General features: G+C 45.0%; 1 protein-coding gene across 5 annotated transcripts in view; it reads left to right on the plus strand.

The window, feature by feature from the left end:
• The window catches only part of LRRC9 (leucine rich repeat containing 9), a 151,131-nt gene that overhangs the window by 18,258 nt on the left and 105,996 nt on the right, over nt 1–26,877 (plus strand). For all 5 annotated transcript variants that reach the window (XM_088473719.1, XM_088473718.1, XM_088473722.1 and 2 more), the window contains exons 2-8: nt 5,789–5,880; nt 16,316–16,534; nt 18,771–18,911; nt 19,600–19,663; nt 20,289–20,359; nt 25,758–25,940; nt 26,534–26,689. In XM_088473719.1, the coding sequence (XP_088329845.1) occupies nt 5,833–5,880; nt 16,316–16,534; nt 18,771–18,911; nt 19,600–19,663; nt 20,289–20,359; nt 25,758–25,940; nt 26,534–26,689 (882 nt within the window). In that variant the 5' untranslated portion in view covers nt 5,789–5,832. The remainder of the gene's footprint in view (nt 1–5,788; nt 5,881–16,315; nt 16,535–18,770; nt 18,912–19,599; nt 19,664–20,288; nt 20,360–25,757; nt 25,941–26,533; nt 26,690–26,877) is intronic.

The following is a 26,877-nucleotide window of genomic DNA, read 5'->3' on the forward strand; positions in this document are numbered from 1 at the left end:
TTGTTCCAGGTACAAACTGGGAACCTTCCAGTGATCACTGACCTCGTTGGTGACACTTGACCATATACCATATGGGTCTTACCCATGAGTAGACATCTAATCTGACCTCTGCAATTACTGCATAACTCGTCAACCCTCAGCGTGTGCAACATCCGAATACAGATTCCAGAAGCAGATGAAGGTGCATAAAAGGTTTATCAGATAGAGCAAACGTGAATTCTGGGTATGCTGAGCCCTTGAACACTGGAGAGTACACAAATAATACAAAACACAGTCAATTGCATGCATGTAGAGAAATAAAGAAACTGTATACAGACGTGACTCAGCAGTGTGCAGACAGATAAATAAAAGTCCCAGTTATCAACATACTCAAGCTGCAGACAAATGAGTTCCATGGCTCAGACAGAGCGCAACAGCAAACACAGGCCCATCAGACACCAAACTACCAAAGAACATAACACAGGATACTCACTGGGGGTGCACAGTCATTAGGAAAATGCAGGTCTGCAGAAAACATTTGGCAAATATCATTGACATGGGATGTAGGTCATATCCTGGAGGTTGGGATGCTGTCGCTGGAATCCCGACACCAGTCAGGATCTCTGCGCCACCATTCCGTCTGCTGGCATCCCGACAGTAAGTATTGGAGTTAGGGGGAGGGTTAGGCTTAGGCTGCAGGGGGGGAGGGTTTAGGCTGCAGGGGGGGAGGGGGTTAGGTTTAGGCTGCAGGGGGGGGTTACGATTAGGCTGCAGGTGGGGAGGGTTAGGATTAGGCTGCAGACGGGAAGGTTAGGTTTAGGCTGCAGGAGGGGAGGGTTAGGTTTAGGCTACGGGTAGGGAGGGTTAGATTTAGGGGAAGGGTTAGGATACTTACCTGCAGGTGTCGGAATCCTAACCCAGTTGGGATACCGGTGTCTGGACTCTGAGTGCCGGGATCCTGAATGCCGGCATCGGGTACCTAACCCCTTGAAATGTGCAGGTATGCTGAATGCTGTGTAACAGTGCTGACTAGTCCAGAATAGCACTGGTAACATACTTGAAGTATCTGACACAGAGATTCAGTACAAGGAATCCAAATGCAAAAAATCCAACAAAGGCAGGAACAGATGCAGACATCGGTGTCCAGCCACTAACTTATTCAGAGACAGGAGTTAAATACCTCCACCACAGGTGCAGCTAATCAGGCAGAATTATCTTTTTACACGTAAATCCGATCATTCCAGGCAGAGTGATATCTGGACAGTAGCTCCTGGCGGAGAACAACTCATCAAGCTTCTAAAAAGAGTCAAGAGAGTGTAGGAGGCTATTAGTGGCCTTAAGCATAGTATAGGAGGCTATTATAAGCTGTCACAGGGTTGAAATTTACAACTTTTAATAATGAATTAAAAATGTTAGCCAGCATCTCTATTTCAGCAAATAAAACCGTTAAGATTACTTTGTGGGTACATTTACATATATCTATTGTGATTAATTGTAAGTATTTATATATATGCATATAAGTGCCCCCACCCCGGTGCTGCTGGAACAGACAACCAGCGGCGGTCTGGGGCAGGGCATATATATACAATATATATATATATATACAGTGCCTTGCAAAAGTATTCACCCCCCTTGGCTTTTTACCTTTTTTGTTACATTACAACCTGTACTTTATTTTAGATTTTTAGTCTGAATTTTATGTGATGGATATGCACAAATAGTCTAATTTGGTGAAGTGAAATGAGAAAAATATATATAAAAGAAAAATTCTGAAAATTGGCATGTGTAATCACCCCCTTTCCTATGAAGCCCCTCAAAAGTTCTGGTGCAACCAATTACCTTCAGAAGTCACATAATTAGTGAAATGAAGACTACCTGTGTGAAATCTAAGTCTCACATGCTCTGTCAGTATAAACACACCTTTTCTGAAAGGCCCCAGAGGCTACAACACCACTAAGCAAGAGGCATCACACCATGAAGACCAAGGAGCTCTCCAAACAAGTCAGGGACAAAGTTGTTGAGAAGTACAATTCTGGGTTGGGTTATAAAATAATATCAAAATGCTTGATGATCCCCTGGAACACCATCAAATCCATCATCATCAAATGGAAAGAACATGGTACAACAACAAACCTGCCAAGAGAGGGCCGCCCACCAAAACTCACAGACCGGGCAAGGAGGGCATTAATCAGAGAGGTAGCACAGAGACTAAAGGTAACCCTGAAGGAGCAGCAGAGTTCCACAGCAGAGGCTGCTGTATCTGTACATGTGTCCACAATAAGCCGTACACTGCATAGAGCTGGGCTTTATAGAAGAGTGGCCAGAAAAAAGCCATTAGTGATAAAAATAAGAAGACACAATTTGAGTTTGCCAAAAGGCATGTGGGTGACTCCCCAAATGTATGGAGGATGGTGCTCTGGTCAGATGAGACTAAAATTTTACTTTTCGGCCACCAAGGAAAACGCTATGTCTGGCGCAAACCCAACACATCCCATCACCCCAAGAACACCATCCCCACAGTGAAACGTGGTGGCAGCATCATGCTGTGGGGATGTTTTTTAGCAGCAGGGACTGGGAAACTGATTTGAGTCGAGGGAAAGATGGATGGTGCTAAATACAGGGATATTCTTGAGCAAAACCTGTTTCAGTCTGCCTGTGATTTCAGACTGGGACGGAGGTTCACCTTCCAGCAGGACAATGACCTGAAGCATACTGCTAAAGCAACACTCGAGTGGTTTAAGGGGAAACATTTAAATGTGTTGGAATGGCCTAGTCAAAGCCAAGATCTCAATCCAATTGAGAATCTGTGGTCAGACTTGAAGATTGCTGTTCACAAGCAGAAACCATCCAACATGAAGGAGCTGGAGCAGTTTTGCCTTGAGGAATGGGCAAAAATCCCTGGGGAAAGATGTGGCAAGCTCATAGAGACTTATCCAAAGCGACTTGCAGCTGTAATTGCTTCAAAAAGGTGGCTCGTCAAAGTACTGACTTTAGGGGGGTGAATAGTTATGCACGCTGAAGTTTTCTGTTATGTTGTCCTAAATGTTGTTTGATTCACAATATTAAAAAAACACAACTTCACAGTTGTAGGCATGATCTGTGACTGAAATGATGCACACCTTCAAACAATCCATTTTAATTCCAGGTTGCGAGGCAACAAAACATGAAAAATGCAAAGGGAGGTGAATACTTTTGCAAGGCACTGTATATATATCTATTATATATATGAGATTACCTGCTCAGGGGCACCAGCCAAAATCTTGCCTAGGGCATCAAATTGGCTAGGACCATCTCTGGACCATATTTGACTCTTTAAACATCTTTCGGGTGTTTCAGTTGTTTATTGCTCCCGTCTAAAGTGACCTGGAGCTATTCAAATTTTTGGCGAACAGCCCAGAGGTTGCACTTTTAACACCCTCCTGTGTAGGGCTTCCCATGCAATTAGGGTGCAAGAATGCTGCCATCACAACCAGTGCAGGGCTGGTCATGCAAACAATTGAATATCTCCCGGTCACATTAGATAGGAGCGATAAACAGTTGAATTGCCCCCTTTGAATAAATTTTTATTCATTGGATGGGGTATGCCTCAGGAATTGCACTATACCCTGATATTTTTACAATAAAATTAGGACTTTTGCCTAGCTATCACCTCCTCTGGAAGAGCGAACTAAAAACCACTCACTCACTTTGGGCCTGATTCAGTAAGGTTCTCTGTTGTGTACGCAACTACGAATTCATATGGAACGCAGCTGCGACTATGCTAATGCCTGCCATAGCTCATCCGGCATAGAGACGCCCACTGCTGCTTTATATCCGTACTACCTCGCACTCCTGCGTATTTATCGTTCCCTTAGACACACATCGGCCCGTTACGCACAATTTGCACCATGTCTGACCAGCTGCAGAAACTTTAAGTCTCGTCGCACGCAGTGAGTACTCAAGGGGCGTATTCAATCGCAGTGGCTAAGTTATGCACGCCCATGCAATGGTGTTCCAACGGACAGACACGCCTGCGTTTCTACGACCACTCCCCCGTCACCACTCCCAGACACAGCCTATCACTCTGCAATGGATTCCTCTGCGCGCGCGAAATCGCAGTGCGTTGGCAGCGCATGTGCAGTGCTGCTTATACGCATGCGCAGTTGTGAACAATCGACCGATGTGCGTAAATGAAATTGCGTATGCTGCTGATCTGGGCCTTTTACGCAGATTCCTTTTTGAATAGCAAGATGTTGTGGCTGCAGGTTTTATCTGCGTTAAAAGCAGGGCTGCATTAAAATCGGATTTAAAAAAAACAAACAAAAAAAACGGATTTATTTGATTTAAATCAGATTTTTTGGATTTAAATAGGATTTTTTAAATTACATTTTTTACATTTTTAAATTGAAAACGTTTACTTTAAAAAAAATGTTTAATTAAAAATCATATTTAAATCAAATAAATCTGTTTTTTATATATATATATTTTTTAAAAAAAACAAAACGATTTTATGGAAGGTTGCGCAACCTAGTGTGCGATTAATTAAATTTGTCCTTTTTTTTTAATAGTGCAGTGAGTTAAATTGCCAACCATATAGTAGACTGTTGGCCAGGCTTCTTGTACATGAGAATCTTTCCTCTATATTAAAAGGTCCATTTTATGGTCATTCTGTTATTCTGCCCAGCACTGATCTATTTACGTCAACCTGATGTTCATTCAGCCTGATGAAAAGCATTGTATAGTTATTTTTAGTGCAGTCATGTAGCCACCTGGTGTCCAACTCTCTGTACTGCGGTTTTACTGTCATGATGGATCTTATTTCACAGCAAGGCTTTATTAGGAACAGGCCATCATTGAACTACAATTTTATATATATATTTAAAAAAGTGGCCTAAAAAAAAATAAAAATAAAAAAAAAAATATATATATATATATATATATATATTTTTTTTTTAGGCCACTTTTTTAAATAATACAAATATACAAGACCAGGGTATACAACATAATCCTTGTAATGAAGAGGAAGTAAAGAATATAGCAAGGTACTTATGTTACAATATTGACAAACACATATTTATTTATTTTATTTATTACCAGTTATTTATATAGCGCACACATATTCCGCAGCGCTTTTACAGAGAGTCCATTCACATTAGTCCCTGCCCCAGTGGAGCTTACAATCTATGTTCCCTACCACATACACACACATACACACTAGGGTTAATTTGTTGGGAGCCAATTAACCTACCAGTATATTTTTGGAGTGTGGGAGGGAACCGGAGTACCCGGAGGAAACCCACGCAAGCACAGGGAGAATATACAAACTCCACACAGTTAGGGCCGTAGTGGGAATCGAACCCACGACCTCAGTGCTGTGAGGCAGTACTGCTAACCATTACACCATCTGTGCTGCCCATATGATTTTAAACATTCGTTAACAATAAAGGAGAACAAAAAATAAGGAGAGGGGGGGTTTGGGTGGGAAGAAACTTTAGATTAACTACAATGCTGTGTTTTTTTATATATTGCACACCCTCAATCTGTCTTAAATTCATATCAAAAATAATATTTCTATTCTATGAGAACCTACTGGGGGATAGTTGATGATACAATCTCATCCTCCAAATATCCTCAGCGGGTATAACTATAGGAGGGGTACTCCACGGAAAAAGGAAAGAAAAAAAATGTATATTCTTTTATTCATTTATTTTATAACCATCATACACTTTGCTGAACATATTGCCTGCTTTTGATGTTTACATCTCTGCTACTTCAATATATATTTTTCTGCTGTATAATGAGTTCATTCTTTGTGCCTTCTTTTATTCAGGAACAGAGACTTGGAATGACTATCGAATACCGATGCTATGAAAAATGGGCTCTATAGACTGCTTGAACACAGAAGAAATTATTAAAGAACTGGTAAAAATCTAGGTTTTTAATTTCATCTACTGTATGGAATGAAAACTTAAAGCACAAATATTTACAGGGACTTGAAAGAAGGTTTACAAAACACTAAAAAAAATGAATGTAACCTTGGGATGCTCAATGAAAGTTTAATGATTCCCTACCTTTGCTTTCACTGAAATTGGCTGCAATTAAACACAGAAATAAATGTGAAATAGCATTATAACAGTAATAGATCAACCGCAAGAACATATTATGTTGCAGTGACAATTACAAGAAAAGTATGTTGTTTTCTTGAAAGTAACAGAACACGAACAGTCACCAGTTTAAACTTAAAAAAGTAATTTACAATTTGCAAAAGTGATAATTTTTTTTTAAAATGGAGAATGTTTTTATTCAGATTGACATGTGATGTGACACGATAGACAAAAGAAAGTCACCAAACATTTGTTCATTCACAGGAGTGGCAAACGCAGAGTTTTTAACAAGACAGAAACATGGGGGGAGAACAATGGACATTGGAGAGATAGGAAGAGGGTGGGGGTCCCATCCGATGCAGGTTCGAAAGACATCCTAATGTGATGTTTGCCTTACAGTAGGAGCATAAATATTATTATTATTATTATTATTAATAATAATAATAATAATAATAATAATAATAGTAGCAGGCAGTATTATAGCTCCTGGACTCCTTGAATAGCCACCAAGGACTCCAGACAGCACGAAGTTCCTGAAGCTTATCTGCACCCGACAATAATACCCCTTTCACACTGCAATCAAATAACCCGGGTTACTGCGCAGTGTGAAAGGGCCCAGTTGAAATAACCCAGGTCGAGCGATCCGGCATTTCAACTTGGGTAACGAGCAGGGTTGAACACAAGTTCACCCCGTATCCACCCGCCAAAGTCCCGAAGCCCGGCATACTGTCGGGAGTGGACTGGCGGTATGTTTAGGGGCTCCCGGGGTGGTTAGGCTAGGGGAAGGGGAGGTTAGGACTAGGCACCCCTACAGGAGGGTTAGGTTTAGGGTGCTGGGAGGGGGGGTTAGGTTTAGGCACCCCTAAGGGAGGGTTAGGGTGGGGGGGGGGGAGGGTTAGGGATAGTTAAAATATTTACCCTGTCGGGATCTTCAGTCTTCTGTCTTCCGGCGTCGGTATTACATCCGCCGGGCTTATGTCTGGCGGTATGTGATACCGATTCCTTATAGCGGGATATGGGGCCTGTGACCACTCCCAGACGCTCACAGCCTATCACTCTGCAATGGATTCCTCTGCTTGGAGTTTGTCAGAATTTATGGGTTTTTGTTTGTCAACCGGCCTCTTGAGGATTGACCACAAGTTCTCAATGGGATTAAGGTCTGGGGAGTTTCCTGGCCATGTACTCAAAATTTTGATGTTTTGTTCCCCGAGCCACTTAGTTATCACTTTTGCCTTATGGCAAGGTGCTCCATCATGCTGGAAAAAGCATTGTTCCTCACCAAACTTTTCTTGGATGGTTGGGAGAAGTTGCTCTTGGAGGATGTTTTTGTACCATTCTTTATTCATGGCTGTGGGGGCGATTCAGACCCGGACGCTAAGCCGCGATCGCTTGCATCCAAATGGGGCCGGGTATGCAAATTCCTCGATCGCACTGTCTGGTGTAAGGACGCCCTCTATGTCTTAGAGAGCGACGGCAGAGTGAGAGCACGCCGGAATAAAAATGCCCACTTTTCTTTCTTAGCACACGTCATCTCCAGGAAGTGTGTGATTAATCAGAACCATCGAGAGCCATCGGAGCTGCACGCAGCGCTTGATGTAGACCCTACCCCACCGCAAGCACTGCGATCACTGCAGGCTGAAATACAACCAAGTGACGTGTACAATGACGCTTCCATGCTAATTATACACACCCATAAAACTCCGTTTTGATGCCCAGACACGCCTACGTTCACAGCACCACTCCCCCGTTCACAAGCACCTTCCCTTGTTACCACCCACAAACGGCGCTATCTGTCACTCAAAGTAGCGTCCAGTCTGTGCACCATGAGCGCACAATTCCCGAGCGCAGTGAGTGACTCGCAAATGCGCATATTGACGCATGCGCAGACGGGCGACTATCAGCCATAGCGAGCGATCGCGGCTTAGCATCCGGGTCTGAATCAGGCCCTGTGTTCTTAGGCAAAATTGTGAGTGAGCCCACCCCCTTGGTTGAGAAGCAACTCCACACATGAATGGTCTCAGGACCATGTAACATGAAGGTCACCAAAGGAAGACACAGGTGAAGAAGCAACTAACTATCCCACAAGTGATACCTATGCCCGTGTCAACTGGTGAAACGCAATGAGGGAAATCCCAGGAGGGAAGTCAGAGTTAGCAAACAATGGTGTCAGGGGGGATAATAAGGTGATGAAACAAGAGCATATCCACAAATTGTTCCAACAAGCCAGTGTAGGACCTTTTAGTTAGATGGCAAACTGTAGGTATCTTAGGCAACCCGAAAGCAAACCATATAGAGGAGGAGAGCACTCAACCTTTAACTGCAACCCATTGTTAATTTGACTCCCCCACAGCTCAATCCAATATCTGCCCCAGCACTACAGCCTCAAAATCTATAGCACAATGTGGAAGTTGATACTCTCCCCCCGCCCCAATGACTGCAGCGGAACAATATATCACTCCTAAAGTGGTATCTCTGACCCCCCACCCCATACAAGATTTATAGGGAGCGTTTAGAGTAAGTGAAGAACTCTCGGGGGCACATTCATCTTTATAATGCTGGATCCTCCCAGCCAAGAGAAGTTCCCATCATGCCACTTCCTAAGGTCTAGGCGGAGTTTATCAAGCAGAGGCCGGAAGTTGTCAGCAAAGAATCGAGACGGGATGTAATTATGTTACCGGCGTCTAGAATACCGTCCACCAGGATACTGACAGTGCAAGCCCGACTTGGGATTAAAGATAGGCGTCGAAATACCAACACCTATCTTTATTCCAATGCCGAGATCACGACAGCCGGCATCCCGAACTGAAGTAAGCTGGGACAGGTTAGCGTTAGTCGCGTGGGGAAGAGGGGGTTTAGGGTCTCCTGGGGGAGTGTGAGGCACCCCTCGGGGAGGGTTAGGGGAGGGGAGGGCTAGGTTTAGGGTGCGGGAAGTGGGTTAGGATTAAGCACCCCGGGGGAGGTTAGAGTTAGGTACCACCGGGAGGAGGTTAGCGTTAGGCACTACTAAGGGAGGGTTAAGGTTAGAGGGGGACAGGGGAGGGTTAGGGTACTTAACAGCCCCAGTCGGGATGTAGAGCCTTCGATCTTCTGGTGTCGGTATTTCACTCAGCGGCTGATAAGTCGCCAGCATTACATACCGATTCCATCGAGACTAGTCATTGTTAATGTGATGCCCAAATACTTAATGCTAGATGGGAGCAAAAGAATACTTCAAACCCTCCGCAATATGAGGAGGTGCCATCAAGTTTACTGCCTCAGATTTTGAGTCAAATTTATGGAATTCAGCAACAAGATTAGGTACTATAGACACAGTCAGAATGGATAAAAAGGTCATGTACAAACAATGCCAATGTATACTTACAGATGCCTATCCGCAATCCAGAGTTTATCTCTGGGTTTAACCTGATCATGCATGCCAAAATGGTACATATGATTTTCTGTGATGCCCAATACTATTTTTAGTTGTGTTAGTGTGAAGGGCTGGCTGGATTGAGGGTATTCCTAGCTATGTGTGTGTCAGTTTTGCTGAGAGGAGATTTAATTTTTCAGCCTGGGTTTATTCATATGAGATAAAGGAGCAGAGAGACATATTTAGATGGTTGTTTTATGCTTTGCAAGAGGGCAAACACCTTGAAATCCACTTGGGAGACAACACGGCACGTATAGAACCATTGTGGGACCACAGATTTCTCCTTCATCCGCTAGGGGACACTGGAGGACTTCAAGACAGTGGGATATAGATGGTGCTGAGTGGAGTTGGCACTTTAAATTTAAATGAAGTGTGACTAGCTCCTCGCCTCTATACCCCCGTATAGGCCAGTATTAGTTTGTGCCCGAGTGGGAGCAGGTCACAAAAAAGATCTCTCCTGCTCTTAGGGCTAGGATAGTTTTTAATAAATAGAATTCCTATAATCACTGAGGACAGACGGGCAGTAGCTGCAACTGCCTGTCTGCTACGCGGGACGCTGCCGGAGGAGACCCACTCGCAAGTGCATGCACTTAGCCTGTGGTCCCCGACACCTGAGACCTCAGTCTTCAGGGGAGGGCCACATGCCGCGGCTTGCAGCGCGCATCGCGGACCCTCCACAGTCAGAGCCAGCACCGGCAGCAGCAAGAAGCCTCCACAGCACTCTCCTTGTGAGTACAGCTGGCTCCCTGATTAGCAGGGCAGCCATCTTAGCGCTGACAGCGGAGGCCTCACAGACCCCCCACAGAGCGCGCCGACGGCAGCATAGCCGCCAGCGCGTCACTTTGTATGTACAGCTGGCTCCCTGATTAGCAGGGAAGCCAGTTTATGGCTATCAGAGGCGGCCTCAGAGACCACCAGTGAGCGCGCCGACGTCAGTACAGCCAGCGCGTCTCTCTCTCTCTCTCTCTCTCTCTCTCTCTCTATGTACAGCTGGCTCCCTGATTAGCAGGGAAGCCAGCTTATGGCTATCAGAGGCGGCCTCAGAGACCACCAGTGAGCGCGCCGACGGCAGTACAGCCAGCGCGTCTCTCTCTCTGTCTATGTACAGCTGGCTCCCTGATTAGCAGGGAAGCCGGCTTATGGCTAACAGGCGGCTTCCTGTGTGCTCCGGCTCCCTGACTAGCAGGGTAGCCAGTGTTTTCCGGGCATTAGGCGGCTCAGCATAAAATTGCAGAGACAGTATATATATATATATATATATATATACATATAAAAGAATGTACTGGGTTAAGCGCCCGTTTACAAAACGGCGCTAGAGTTCAGGGGGCGGAGCTTAGCTCTGACTTCCTTCTCCTGCCTCCCATCAGCCCCAGCGTTTCTCTGCAGACTGCTGGCGGCCATTACAGGGTGAGGTAGCGCTGGACAGCCTACGGACCTGTATGTATCACAGCAGGGGTTTAGGCTAATGTAAAGTGAGTGTTTTGGAGCATAATAATAATTAAGCCTTTGTCTGGCATTCTGGCACTGCTAGGAGTGCCGTTGTGGGCAAGTGTGACTGTCTCCAAACTCTCTGTACCCCAGTATATTCTGTTTTTTCTTACCCTGTCACTTAACCTCTTGTGGTTTGTGTGGGGTTTGTATGTAGCATGACTGGCAGGTCTAAGGCTTAGCAAAAGTTATTTACCTGCAAAAAGTGTGGAGTAAAATTTACACAGGGACAGTCATCTACCTCCAGATTGTGTGACGGTTGTTATATGGATCAGCAATCTGCAGAGATGTCAGAACCACCGTCTTGGACGCAGGTTACATCTGTTATGTCCTCTCTCTCGGCTGAACTGGAGGCTTCTCGCAGAGAAAAAGAGGCTTATAGGTCAGCTGCTACAGAGGAACCAGCATGGGCGAGATCCCTAGCTGTTTCTATGGAGGGGATTTCCAAAGCCATGACAATGGCATCCGCTCCGCAGGTCTATAAAAAGAGATTGTTACCCTCAGTCCTCCATTGGGATGACCCAGAGGAGGAGGAGAATATGCCGGAATTAGAAGAAGGTGAGTATGCCCCAGATTCACCTAAAGAGCCTCTGGAGTCTGAACCTGAACCGGTATCAGAGGGAATAGAAGCCTTGATTGCTGCAATACGACAGGTATTGCAAATACAGGAAGAAGACTCAGGTCCTGCAAAACAGTCTTTCTTTCTTAAGAAGCAAAGACAAGCTACGGCTTTCCCTATATCGGAAGAGCTGGATTCCCTTCTAACGACAGCCTGGGAACATCCAGATAAAAAGTTTCAGATATCCTGGCGTTTATTATCATTTTATCCCTTTCCAGCAGATAATAGAAAAGCTTGTGAAACTCCCCCTACATTTGATACATCTGTATCGCGATTGTCAAAACAGACTACGCTCCCTGTTCCTGGAGTCACATCGTTAAAGGACATGTCCGATCGGAGACTGGAGAGCACTCTTAAGTCCATTTTCACAGCTGCAGGGGTGACTCTTCATCCAGCGATAGTTAGCTGCTGGACTAATAAGGCTATCGAAATTTGGGCTAAGCAATTGGCGGATGGAATGAAAAATCAGCTGCCAGTGGAGGAACTCATTCCGCTAGCAGAACATATAGGTGAAGCAGCAGCTTACCTGGGAGAAGCGTCTAAGGATGTTTGTTCTATTGCCTCCAGAACTTCAGCTCTGGCAATTTCAGCATGGCGGGCGCTGTGGCTCAAAACTTGGCAGGCTGACGCAGAATCCAAAAAGGCTGTGGAAGCACTCCCTTTCACTGGAAGTGTTCTTTTTGGCGCAGAATTAGATAAATGGAAATCTCAGGCTACTGGAGGTAAATCCACTTTTCTACCAACTACTGCTCTTCCACCTAGACGATCATACTCGGGACCTTCGTTTTGGTCCTTTCGGGCCCCAGGGCGCTCACGTGGTCGTTTCAGAGAAGGACCATCAACGTCCCGTGGTTCCAGAGGTCGGGGTAGAACCGCAGCCACCACAGGCTCGAGTGTACAGGTGGTTAAGTCCACTTCTAAACCCAGTGCATGACGGGCTCCACTCTCACCTGGGTGACCACAGAGTGGGAGCGCGTCTTCGGGACTTCAGCGAGGTCTGGACGGAAACCTGTGCGGATGCTTGGGTCCGAGATCTAATAATTTGGGGCTACAAGCTCGATTTCCAACTGCAACCCCCGAATCGTTTTTTTACCACAGGTTTGCCAGTTTTCAACGACAGAAGTATAGTCTTACAGAAAGCAATAGACAGGCTTCTGTCCATGAAAGTGGTAATCCAAGTCCCCAGTCATCAGAAGGGAAAAGGATTTTACTCCAGTCTTTTTGTCGTTCCGAAGCCGGACGGCTCGGTCAGACCCATTCTAAACTTAAAGGATCTCAATCTATACTTATGGATTTTCAGGTTCAAGATGGAGTCTCCTCAGTCGGTAATTGCAGGCTTGGAGGAGGGCGAGTTCATGGTATCTCTAGAGATCAAGGACGCCTACCTGCACATTCCCATTTGGCCACCTCACCAGGCTTTCCTGAGATTCGCAATTCGGGATTCACATCTCCAGTTTTAGGCCTTGCCCTTCTGCTTATCTGCGGCCCCACGGGTACTCACAAAGGTTTTGGCTGTGATGATGAGTCTCCTTCGGAAACAAGGAATCACTATTATTCCATACCTGGACGACCTACTCCTGAAGGCGAATTCCAAGGATCAACTATTACAGGACATCACCCTGATGCACAAACTCCTCATTCGTCATGGATGGATCCTGAATTTTCCCAAATCGCATCTGCAACCGACACAGAGATTGCAGTTTCTAGGAATGATCATGGACACAGTGTCTCAACGCGTGTTCCTTCCCCAGGACAAGATAACTTCCATTCAGGAGATGGTGAGGTTGGTCCTTCGACTTCGTCAGGTTTCGGTTCATGCATGTATCCATCTTCTGGGGAAGATGGTGGCAGCCTTCAAGGCTGTCCAGTACGGTCGTTTTCACTCCAGACCTTTTCAGCTAGATCTCCTATCACAATGGTCGGGATCCCACCTGTTTCTTAACAAAAGAGTCAGGTTACAACCCAAGACTCGGATTTCCCTACTGTGGTGGCTAAACTCAGGTCACCTTGCGGAGGAAGATTCAGAGAGTGGGATTGGACGCTTTTTACCACGGATGCGAGTCTAAGAGGCTGGGGGGCAATAATTCTGGAGCATCACTTCCAGGGATGCTGGACAGCACAAGAATCGAGTCTTCCAATCAACATATTGGAGGTAAGAGCAGTTTTCTACGCATTACAGACAGCAGCTCACTTTCTGAGGGGCCGAGCAGTCAGGGTCCAGTCCGACAATGCCACAGTAGTGGCATACATAAACAATCAAGGAGGCACCAGAAGTGGTGCGGCCATGAAGGAAGTCAGACGGATTCTTATCTGGGCGGAAAGCTACGCAAGGTCGATTTCGCCAATCTTCATACCTGGCGTCGAAAATTGGGAGGCAGATTACCTCAGTCGTCAGGATGTACATCCAGGAGAATGGGCTCTACATCCACAGGTGTTTCAGCAGCTGGTCCAACGGTGGGGTCTTCCGCAGGTCGACCTCATGGCATCCAGGCAGAACCATCAACTTCCCCTTTACTGCTCTCGAACAAGGGATCCACAAGCGGTGGCTGTGGATGCACTGTCAACACCATGGCGGTTCCAGTTCAGTTATCTGTTTCCTCCATTTCCCCTTCTCCCTCGAATACTTCAACGCATCAAGAGGGAACAGGCCAAGGTCCTGCTGATAGCTCCGGACTGGCCTCGCAGAGCTTGGTACTCCAACATTCAGCTCCTGTTGGTAGTCAATCCGTGGCCTTTACCACAGAGAGGATCTGCTCCTTCAGGGTCCTTTAGTCTATCCAAACTTAAAGCAGCTACGTTTGACGGCGTGGTTGTTGAAAGGGCCATCTTAAGACGTAAAGGGATACCTTCCAAGGTGATTCCTACGATGCTTAGAGCCAGGAAGGAAGTTACTTCCAAGCATTACCATCGTATTTAGAAGGCATATGTAGCCTGGTGCGAACGTAGAGTTCTGCCTTCTACGGAGTTCAGTCTTCCCAGATTTCTGCTTTTTCTGCAAGCAGGTTTCTCAGCGGGCTTTAGGTTGGGATCTCTGAAGGTACAAATTTCAGCACTCTCGGTTTTCTTCCAAAAGAAATTGGCCTTATTACCGGACGTGCAGACTTTTGTGCAGGGTGTGGTTAGATTGCAACCACCCTTTGTTCCTCCTACAGCTCCATGGGACTTGGACTTTGTCCTGTCTTTCTTGCAGTCTTCGCTGTTCGAGCCTTTGGAGTCGGTGGAATTGAACTATCTTTCATGGAAGGTATTACTTCTGCTGGCTCTAGCTTCCGCCAGGAGGGTGTCGGAGCTGGGAGCTTTATCATGTTGTCCACCATATTTGGTATTTCATGAGGATAGAGCTGAGCTACGCACCAGAATGGATTTTCTGCCTAAGGTGGTTTCGGCCTTCCACATCAATCAACCTATTGTGGTTCCGGTTCTTCCACAGGATTCTCCTTCTTCTAGATCCCTGGATGTGGTTAGAGCTCTTCGCATATATGTAGACAGGACGGCAGCCATTCACAAGTCAGATACTCTCTTTGTTTTGTATGATGCTGCTCGTCCGGGTTGGCCAGCTTCCAAACAGACACTGGCTCGATGGATTCGTCTGACCATACGACAGGCGTATATGGCCTCGTCTAGAGAACCTCCATCTTCCATTTCCGCACCTTCCACTCGCTCAGTGGGAGCCTCGTGGGCGGCTGCTCGAGGCGTTTCTAAGAAATCTCTATGCCGGGCAGCTACTTGGTCGGGCCGGCATACTTTTGTTCGGTTTTACAGATTTGACACCTTTGCGACTTCTGCGGCACAATATGGTCGGTCTGTTTTGCAGGGTTCGCAGCGCTTTCCCACCCGTGATGGTAGCTCTGGGACGTCCCCACTGTCTTGAAGTCCCCTAGTGGATGAAGGAGAAAACAGGGTTTTGGTACTTACCGATAAATCCCTTTCTCCGATTCCACAGGGGACACTGGACGCCCACCCGGCGCTTTTCTTCCTGCCATACCTGTTATGCCTATTGGTGTCATGTTTGTTGTCTAGGGTGATGTTATGAATGTTAGAGACATGTTTGTCGTCTCTTGTTTCATTCTATTTTACTTTGTTTTCACCTTTCAGTTGTTATGTGTACTTTCGCCTCCTCCTCTTCTGTCAGTCTTTTTTCTCTGCTCCCCTCGGGCACGGTTCTAATACTGGCCTATAGGGGGTATAGAAGGGAGGAGCTAGTCACACTTCATTTAAATTTAAAGTGCCAGCTCCACTTAGCACCGTCTATACCCCACTGTCTTGAAGTCCTCCAGTGTCCCCTGTGGAATCGGAGAAAGGAATTTATCGGTAAGTACCAAATCCTGTTTTTACAGTTCATAAATGACCCTATAAAATTCGTACATATGAAATGTGTTGCAGAAATACTATTAGAATACATTGCTGGTTTCTTTTGAAGTGCAGTTAACTAAGAGTGGGTAAAATAGTAATCATTAAAGGTGATATAGCTTTCAGGACAATACTTAATAATTGTTACCTTTGATGTAAATAAAAGCATAAAACGTTGCACCAGAGGAAATAGCAATCTACAGCTTAGTGAACATCTATAATTCTATGGAAGAATGACTTGATAATGCTGACGTGTTCTTGTACTGGAGATGTAAGTGCTAAAGATCTTTACAGTCTAAGGGTACAAAGTTAATCTGTCAATAAGAAATGTGAGTTACTGCGCAGACCACTAATTACAACTTGCAACCATTGTACTTTATGTTGCAGTGCTTGTGTAACGGTGTAAATTACGAGAAGATTACAAAAGATGGACCAGCAACAAAAACACTTGAAATGTTTTTTTCCGGCTACGCTAAAATGGTGGGACTGTCTTATTTCCCAAATCTTACCCACCTGACAGTGATTGGACAAAGTATAGAGAGCATTAGTGGCCTACAATCCTGTCTGTTACTCCAAGAACTGTGGATTTCTGAGTGCCAATTGACAGTAAGTTTCTCTCCACCCGTGGTGTTTAGATGGGTGTTACAAGATAGCGATGATATTGTTATATGAGCGGAAATAAATAAAAATGCAAAAATAAGAAAATGCAGTTACAAAGGTAAAAATAAAATGAATTATAGATACATCATGGTCTGGCCCAGCAGGAGATGGACAGAGTAACACATAACAGGTCATTCCAGCAGGCCAGCATGCATGGAGCAAGTTGTATTTTAATTTGCTCTTCTTCTACACACCGGGAAGAATTTAAACAACACTATTCTAAGCAAATATGGTGTCTAAGAATATAAAGACAAAATAAGCAGCAGCACATTTAATTCATATTTGTATAGGGAGAAGTAGAGGCATGTTGGTTCTTTCAATGTGGTGAAATTAGTATTGATTTTAAACAGATACTCAAAGCCAGATCATCCTTTATTCAACCTTGGCTTCTGCCTAGGTCCCAATGGGTGTGGAGGGGCATAGATTACTGTATGCTTTTTTTGTTTTTTAAGAAATAGGAGGAAATGGGCCCTAAATCAGTATCTTGCCATATAGTCTTAATAAGGTTCTGCAGATACTATATGAGTACGATACCATCTTCTAAATTGATATGAGTTCCCATAACGCTACTGGCAAGGACAGTTGTCAGGATGCAAAATGGCGTACGTTTCAGTGAATGTTCTGAAATCTGTAGTGACACAGGGCCTGATTCAGAGCCGGACGCCATTTGCGCTCGCTCGTCCAGAAAAAAGGGGCTGGCTATTTAAATTAACCGTTCGCTCTTTGCGGTCTGTTCACGTCTCTATGTCTGAACAAGCGAACAAAACATGCGAACGTAATTTTTTAAAAAACGCCCCCTGGCCGCTTGCATCATACGTCATGTCCGCTATTTATTAGATTAATCGAGTACATCGGACGGCGTATGAACTGCTCGCTATTCTTGTGGTTGGTTTTTTCTACCACAATCATGCGAGCAGTTCTGACTATAAAACAACCAAGTGACGTGGTCGATGACGCTGCTTTAGTAATTATGCACACCCATTAAATGCCCGTTTTGACCGTTTGGCATGCCTGCGTTCGGATCTCCACTCCCCGTTTTCAAGCACCTTCCCCTGTTACCACCCACAAACGCCTCCTCCTGTCACTCAAAATAGCAGGCATTCGCTATTTAGCGAGCACACGATTTTCGGCCGCACTGACTGGTTCGCGCATGCGTATTAAAATCCGTACGCATGCGCAGTTGTGCGAACATCGGTCGGAACGAATGAGCGGCCGCTATCGAGCGGCTCTGAATCATGCCCACAGTGAGTAAAGGCGCGTATCCACATAGCGACATGGAAACGACAGCTCGATTACGACATTGTAATTGTTCTGTCGTTTCCATGTATAGAGATGTGCCTACACTGACCGTTCACTCGTTCAGTCCAGGCACATCCATCATCCCCGCACATGCTGAACCTGACGGGATCGTCAGGTTAACCAGCATGTACGGGCGATGATAGATGTTGGATACGACCAGCGGGCACGCGCATCGCTGGTCGTTTCCGACCAAAACATGCCTGACGCATGTGCGATTTGCAAGCGATTGCACGATAACGAAGTCGTTATCGGGCAAACGCCTGCTAAAATCGTGTAGTGTATACCCCCCTTAAGGGTTCGGTACGTGAGGTCGACACTCACCATAACCACACTATAGGGGAGATTTCTTAATGGTTGGAGAGAGATAAAGTGGAAAAAGATAAAGTACCAACCAATCAGCACCTAACTAATTTTTCAGACACAGCCTGTAAAATGATAGAATCTGATTGATTGGTACGTTATCTCTCTCCACTTGTTATCTCTCTCCAGGCTTTGATAAATCTCCCCCTATGTCCACCATGACAATGCTGGTGCCGAATGCGGACATGGATGCAATGCTGTTTAGAGCATTTTAACCTTGGGTGCTTTACAACTTTAAACATGCATGGTTTAAATGCTCTAAGTAGCATTACACCCTTGTCAGGGTCCCAGTCCGGCATTATCATATGGACGTGCTGTGGACATAGTGAGGCGACCTCCTGACCACATCCCAGCAGAGGGAATGTGATTTCTCAGCACAGATGTTGCACTTATCCTAGAAAGCAAAAGCAGCGAGGGTACTACCAAATATTCGTCTTGCCTTATGTTGTCTTTTTTTTCTCAGGCCTAATTACTTTTCTCAGTCTTAATTATTACCTTATTATTATTATTTTTTTTATTACAGAGAATGGAAGGTCTCCAAAACTGTTTTCATTTGAAAAAACTTTTTCTTTATAATAACCGGATTACTACTATAGAGGCTGTGGAAAATCTAACTAAACTGGAAGTACTGTGGCTGAATGATAATGAAATTGAAATGATACAGGTCGGTACACCATATAACTCTATTATAAACTGAGGCAAATAGACAAATATTTGCCCTATACATTTATGTTGGGTACACACTCCACGATGTTTACCCAGCACGAAGTCGTCCGCAGCGGGTCCCGGTGGGGGTGCCGGCATCGGCAAGTGCGTAAACCCATTGCCACTGCTGGCAGTGACGGAATGACTGCTGATCCGATGGGCGATGTCGCTGATAACACGTGGGTATGCCCCTCGTCAGCGACATAGGGGGTACACACTGCACGATGTGGACGATATGTCGTCCGATCCGCTGCATCAGCTGACATATCATCTAGTGCACAGGTTCTCAAACTCGGTTCTCAGGACCCCAAACAGTGCATGTTTTCCAGGTCTCCTCACAGAATCACAAGTGAAATAATTAGCTCCAACTGTGGATCTTTTAAAATGTGTCAGTGAGTAATGAGTACACCTGTGCACCTGCTGGGTGACCTGGAAAAAGTGAACTGTGTGGGGTCCTGAGGACCGAGTTTGAGAACCACCGATCTAGTGTGTAATCGGCTTTACATTACGTTGTAGTCACAGACAAAAATGTTCGACACATTGTTATTTTCTTCAAACTAAAGTGATTGATTCTATTGCTTTATATTAGTTGCTAGATTTTCATTCATAATATAAAAGTTGTTTTGTTCTTTCCCCCCCTCCGCCAGGGATTGGATACACTGCAAAATTTAAAAGAGCTTAACCTGGCTGCAAACGTGATATACAAAATAGGTATGTTAGGATAAACTTCTCAAAGGATGTGTTGTGAATTCTTCCCAAAAAGATGTAATCACGTAATCCATTTAATCCTACCTCTTCCTGGAGAGTAATGTAGCATGAATCTGGATTAGTAAATGCTACTGTGTATATAGACAGTGTAAAAATCAGTGCATGTAGGGTTGTGTAGCAAATTAAACTGGATCTTCTACCCTGACAACCTGTTACCTTTTAAAGGTTAGATGTCACACATCTTACATCAAATGCCAAGTGCATTTTGACAGCATTTACTTTTTTCTTTTCCTTGAATGGTAAATGTATTCTATTTTAACAATTATTATAATTTTTTGTTATTATTGCAAGCATCACCTATTGTGATGACCCATTGCTTACTCCACCTATTTGTATGTAATAAACAGGTTTGTTATCCTGAATATATGGTCCTTGCAAATTACCGCTAGACAGTACGAAATATGAATTTGTTCTTATGCTTCCATTTTTTTCCTACCCCTACAAAATTACCAATTTATCTTTGTACGTTACGCTTAGTAATTATGGTGGTGCACAAAGTGATAGACCCGGCCAGCCTGTGGTCCATGATAAGCTTGTTACTTATATATATTTGTCTTTTGCTTTACAGGAAATTGTTTAGATCCAAACATTTGTCTTGAGCGGTTAAATCTATCAGGCAATAAATTATCCTCGTTTAAGGTATTTATATATTATTTTATCTGCATATTATTTGCAATATATATATATATATATATATAATTTTTTTTTGTTACTTTGATAAAAGGGTGTGCATCGCCCTGAAACGTTGGAATAAAGTTTAGCATTTTTTCATAAGACCTTTCAGTGCCGCCGTTTTTGCATATATATATATATATATATATGTATATATTTATAAACATAGGCCCTCATTCAGAGCCGCTCGTTAGCGGCAGTACGCTCGTTCCGAGCGATGTTTGCACATCTGCGCATGCGTACGGTTTTTAGTACGCATGCGCGAACCAGTCAGTGCGGCCGAAAATCGTTTGTACGCTATATTGCGAGTGCCTGCTATTTTGAGTGACAGAATGAGGCGTATGTGGGTGGTAACAGGGGAAGGTGCTTGAAAATGGGGAGTGGAGATCCGAACGCAGGCATGCTTAAAGGTCAAAACGGGCGTTTTATGGGTGTGTATATTTAAAACAGCAGCGTCATTGTCCACGTCACTGGGTTATTTTATAGCCAGAACTGCTCGCAAATTTGTGGTAGCAAACACCAACCACAAGAATAGCGAGCAGTTCATACGCTGGTCGATGTACTTGATTAATCTAATAAATAGCGGACATGACGTATGGTGCGAGCGGCCAGGGGGCGTTTTTAACAAATAAACGAGCGTATGTTTTGCTCGTTCGTTCAGACTTAGAGGTGTGAACAGACTGCAATGTGCGTACGGATCATTTGAATAGCCACCCCTTGTTTTTAAACGAACGACCGCAAATAGCGAACGGCTCTGAATGAGGGCCATAGTCCAGTTTGAACGTATGTTTTACGTTTTGCTAATGTCTCTCTGCTACGTTTTCTCCCTCGTAAATCTGTGAGGCATAAGTGTCATGAAGTGTGATGTTCACAATTATATGCTCTGTTTCTATTCAGAAAAAATACATTGTCCTATAAATAGCATTTCTATATATTTTAATAGAGCTCTAGATGAATATGAGTCATAGTTACTTACAGAGTTACAGAGTCAGCGACGTTGAAAAACAAAGTTCTATCAAGTTTTTCTAATACCCCTCTCAGACATCTCGAGATTCCCGGGAATTTGGCCTGCCTCAGCCAAATTCCCGGGTAGCCGTGTCTGTCTGAAAGGTACCTACCCTGGAACACGTTCCCAGGTAGCCGCCCCTGTAATCGACCAGGGTTTTTCCCGGGACTTAAGTCCCGGGAAATTACCCTGCTTCTGTCTGAATGGAGCTACCCGGGAATTTACTACTCCCGGGCAGCACCAAGCAGCTTTTACATGTAGTTGACAGCGCAGAGTGTCCTATAGGACGCTCAGCGCTGTTGCTTTGAGCTGACAGCGCAGAGCGTCCTATAGGATGCTCAGAACTGCTGCTTTGAGTTGGCAGCGCAGAGCATCCTATAGGACGCTCAGCGCTGCTGCTCACCACCCCCAGCACCGGCCGGCTGTGCCACAGCAGGCCGCCTGCACTCCCGCTGGACCACCAGGGAATGAAAACAAATTTTAAAAAAATGATAATAATAAACAAAAAAAATCTGCATTATGATTGGCCAGCTTCCAGCTGCTGAATGATGACATCATCATAATCAGCCAGAGAGGGGATAGGCTAGGAGGAGCAGACGGCAGAGAAGAGCCAGGTAAGCAGAATAACCCTGCTCTTGTCTGAAAGGGGTCTACCTGGGAATTTCCCTGGTAGACACTGTAGTGTGAAAGGGGGTTCTCAACCAAATACCCGGGAATTTGCACAGGAGAAATCCCGGGTCTGAGCAGGAAATTTCCCGGGTTGTATATCTGAAAGGGGTATAAATCCTAGCTGTGCTAATCCTGGGGAGTGGGTGAACAGACCCCAGCAAGGGGGTGTCGTATGTTATGTCGACATTCCGAATGTCAACATTGTGAATGGATAGACCGCAAGGTAGCTGCTGTTTTATATTCACAGCGAAGGAAAGAAATATTTTCCTGGATAAATCACCCCAAAAATCACAATTAATAAGCATGGTTATAGATACCATTTCTTGTCTCAAAGGCTTGCAATTTAGTTCTAAATCCAGTTGATAAACTGGCCATTAACATCAGTATGTCAGGACTTTGCAGGTGTTTAGCGCTGGTTTGAAGGGGTTACCTATCTGGGCGTTGGTGATGCGGTGGGTGAGATGGCAGAGATCTCGGCCATGACGGCTGGCAGCACTGGCTGGTGTACGGTGGCCGGAGATCTGGGGAAGTTTGGCTGGTGTTCCTGTGTGTCTGCATAGTGGGTGCCTCCATGTTGGAGACCATCAGCTGACTACCAGTAATCCAATTGTCAGCCAGAGGGAGTTTCTGGGCCAATCAGTGCGCTGCTATGCCTATAAAGCCAGTCTGGCCCAGAGGGGAATTGCCGGTGCAACAAATCAATAATCCTGGAAGCTGCTTGCTACTGTGCTCGCCACTGCAGTTGTTGGGTCGGTCCTAGTGCCCTGTGAAAACCCTTGTTGGCCTTGTGCCTAGCTATTGCACGGTTGAGTCTCGGCACTCCTCGCCAGTATTGTTGATCCTACTGTTTACATCCTGTATAGCTGTTTCTGCTCCGCAACCCAGCACATCCCAAATAGCTGATTCTGCACCGCATCCCAGCACATCCCGTATAACTGGTTCTGCACCGCATCCCAGCCTTTCCCATATAGCTGAATCTGCTCCGCAACCCAGCACATCCCGAATATCTGGTTCTGCACCGCATCCCAGCACATCCCGTTTGGCTGGTTCTACTCCGCATCCCAGCACATCCTGTATAGCTGGTTCTGCACCGCATCCCAGCACATGATACGGGTCATATTGACCCGAACAGTACATGAGTAGAGTAGACTCGAGCAGAACAGCAGAGTTAAAAAGCAAAAAGTGACATACAGTACATAGCACTTACAGAGCACTTACATTTAAATTTGTTACAGAATATTACATAAAAACTATTGGGTCTTGCAAGTCTGCCTACCAGAACCAAGCATCTTAGCGCAATAAATCATGTGCCCTGGCAAGATGTATTACAGCCTGGAATCCCGGTTATGATATGCCACGTCTCAGTAGCCGTCTGCTGGATGGGGCTTGGACAGCCTACAAGAAAGTTTTATGCATACTGTGAAAAAAACACTGGAAAGGTTGTCAAGGGTAGATATATATGCCCCAGGCTTTTATCTTCTGTCTGGTAGACAGAAGCTGATTAACAGCCTTTATTGCCACACCACCTGTGAGAGGCTGATAAAAGGAGTGTAAAGCTGAGTACACACCTGAAAGATATATCTGCAGAACCTCCTCCCCAAGTCACAGATCTGACAGCAGCACCCGCACCCCTCTCCCCCCACAAAGTCCACAACTCACTCAAACACCTGCACTCCACACCCTTCCCCCGGATCACGGGCGTCTCCTGCACGTCAATCACCGCACAGTCTCACTGGTCTGGACTCTTATTGTCGATTCCATCTTACCGGCTTCCCACCTACCCCACAGGTCCTGTCACATTTGCCCCCGCCTGTAATCTACTTGCCTACAGCTCTGGTGGACCGCGCTGAAACTTCTGTCCCATGCCGCCACACACTGCTGCTCCCATGCAGGCTTCAGGATCTGCGCTCCCTGTCCTCTCCCTCTAACTCAGCCTTCCGTCCACCCCACAGGTCCTGTCACACGCTGGCAGGGCTCCCGTTGACAGCTCCCTCCGGCCTTAGATCTGCCTCCCCTCCAACACTGTCCCGGCCCCCCTCCCTGCCTGTCATCTACTTACCTGACACAGCTCAGGTTGACTACGCCGACACTCCTGTCCCACGCCATCGTGCACTGCTGCTCCCACGCGGACTTCAGAGAACTGCCCATCCAGGTGACAAGCTGAACGGCCAACCTATTGGGCATCGTCGGGTCGGCCATACACACAGAACGACCTATCGGGCATCGGCTGTGCAGCAGAGCCAACTCGATATGGCTGTGAACGACGTCGTTCACAGACATATCGTTAGTACACACCCGCCGATCAAGTAACTATATATAGGCCGATCAATTGATCGGCCAATATATCGGCCAGTGTGTACCCAGCTTAAGTCTCTGTAGTCAGTATCTCCCTGTCTGGGGAACAGGTCAGAGGCCTGTTGAGAGACACTGTGATTACTGAATGTAAATGTTGTGCTAAATACTTATGTATTGTGAGAGGGGCGTTTGCTCTTTTCACTCAGAGAGGGAATCATTTCGATCAATTAGAGCGAGAATTTACTTTTATGTTTTGTTTATTTTTGTGCTGGTAATAAAACAGGATGCAGTCATGCGGCCGCCGGTCACAATCCCGATGACAGAATGCCGGCTAGGGATTATTGATAGGCATGAAAATACCGACGCCTATCATAATCCCGATGCCGGAACCTACGACGACGCAGGACCGAATGAGGTAAGTACGGTCCGTGCGTCCTCATAGCCGCAGGGGGGGGGGTTAGGTTTAGGGCAACCCGGGGGGATTTAAGGTTAAACCCCAGGAGGGTTAGGGATAGGCTAGGGGAAGGGGGGTTAGGGTTAGGCACCCCCGAGGGAAGGTTAGAGCTAGGCAACCCCCCCCCCGGGAGGGTTAGGTTGGTTTAGGGTGTGGGGAGGGGGGGTTAGGTTTAGGCACCCCAGGGGGGAGGTTAGGGTTAGGCACGAAGGGGGGAGGTTAGGGTTAGGCACCCCTAAAGAAGGGTTGGGGGGGAGAGGGGGAGGGTTAGGTAGTGGTAGTCCGGCGGTCATTCATACCGATTCCAATTAAACTAGCTGCAAATTTTGTACCAAGGCCCTGGACTGGGGTACTACTGCTTAGCTGCTTCATGACAAGTGCAACCGTTTACCCCAAGAGAAGGCAACCTTAGCTTGATCTTGCCATAATACATATAAAAGGATTTAAATTCTGTTTTCCACATCGTCTATACTACCTAATAGAAACATTCGAAAGGTATAAAATCAAACACACACTGTGCCACTGATCACAATAGATTATACAAATCTTGGTATTGACCTCAGATACATTTATACTTACGGATTGGGTCAACTCTAAAATATGTCTTTTCTTATTGTAAACTATACCAATTTGTCTAATTTTTATTATATTAACCTCTCCACCCACTTAATTAAGTTTGCGTACCTGAAGTTTGGACCTATGTTGCTCTAGTATACCAGCAGTACCACAGCAGAACTCAATGAATGCCTGAATTTATGGGTTAGAGGTGGTAGGGGTTACTGGTCTTTTAATGAACTATTCAATGAGAATGGGGTCAAGAACTGCATAATAGAAGACAAATAGGACATCATTCGATAATGAGCAAATATATTCAATTCACAGTTTAACACTATCTTGCGTTTTCCAACACTTCGTTCAGTCTTATGTTTCAATTTTTTCAGGAGCTCACAAATTTATCAAGACTGGTAAACCTAAAGGATTTAGGCCTTAAAGATCCACAATACACTCCCAACCCTGTCTGCCTTTTGTTCAATTATGCCACCCATGTGTTATATCATATGCCACAGCTTCAGAGACTGGACACACGTGATGTATGCCACAAACAAATCAAGGATTTAGCAGAAGTAAGTGACCACAGTCTCTGCAGACAATACATGTGGTATTTATCAGTATCACACCAAACTAATCTATGGCTGTGTTGTTTGGTAGCTTAGACAGCTTTTGTAAATTGCACTAATCAATATTTAGAAATGCTGGAACTGAGCAAAAGCCAAAGAGATGGACAAAATGACGGCTCTTATTTCAGATTGGGCGTAACATTAAATTACAGTTTTTCACAATACAGATGTGTACACCCGCTGTTGCACACAGGATATAGGCATGCAAAATATCATTTTAATCAGCAGAAGCTGCTGGAGCGTCCCATGCACATCGCTTTGTGAATTAGATGCATATGAAAGTAAAAAAAATCGCACAAAAAGACGCTTGGCGCTACCGAGTCACACCAGAGCTTGACGCGTCTAGAAGGGCTGTTTAATGCTCAAGGAAGTAAGATGCATGTGGACACATCTGTATTGAACATTTTTACACTTTTCATTCCTGAATTAAAACTTTCATTGAAATCACTTTTTAGTTATCTCCCAATTCCTGTTAATAATTATTTCTGTTGCCTTTTTTTTTTTTTTTAAAGAATGACTTAAAAACATTTTCTTTGAAGTTTACAGCGATGAAAAAAATAATGTTCTATAACATGCATGTAAAGAAGATACATAGAACACTTGGGGAAGAATTACAAAAATTAAAAACACAGAAGTGGACACTGGAACAGGCGCTGGTGGGCAGCATTAAACTACTTACTTTCCAAGTGAAAAGTGTGAGTATTAAATAACAGTGGATAAGAAAAATACTATCCGTTTATCCTAACTTATAATCTTTCTGAAAGTAGACACTTTTACTTTGCATCTCTAAAGTCTTTTCAGAAAATAAAGCAATTGGTAAGAAGTCTAGGTGGAAAAATTAGACATTTGGGGGGCGATTCATTTCAAGGCAATGGCTGCATAT

Source organism: Taudactylus pleione, unplaced genomic scaffold, assembly GCF_031769625.1.
Source record: "Taudactylus pleione unplaced genomic scaffold, aTauple2 ptg000139l, whole genome shotgun sequence".
In the NCBI taxonomy this organism is placed as follows: Eukaryota; Metazoa; Chordata; class Amphibia; order Anura; family Myobatrachidae; genus Taudactylus; species Taudactylus pleione.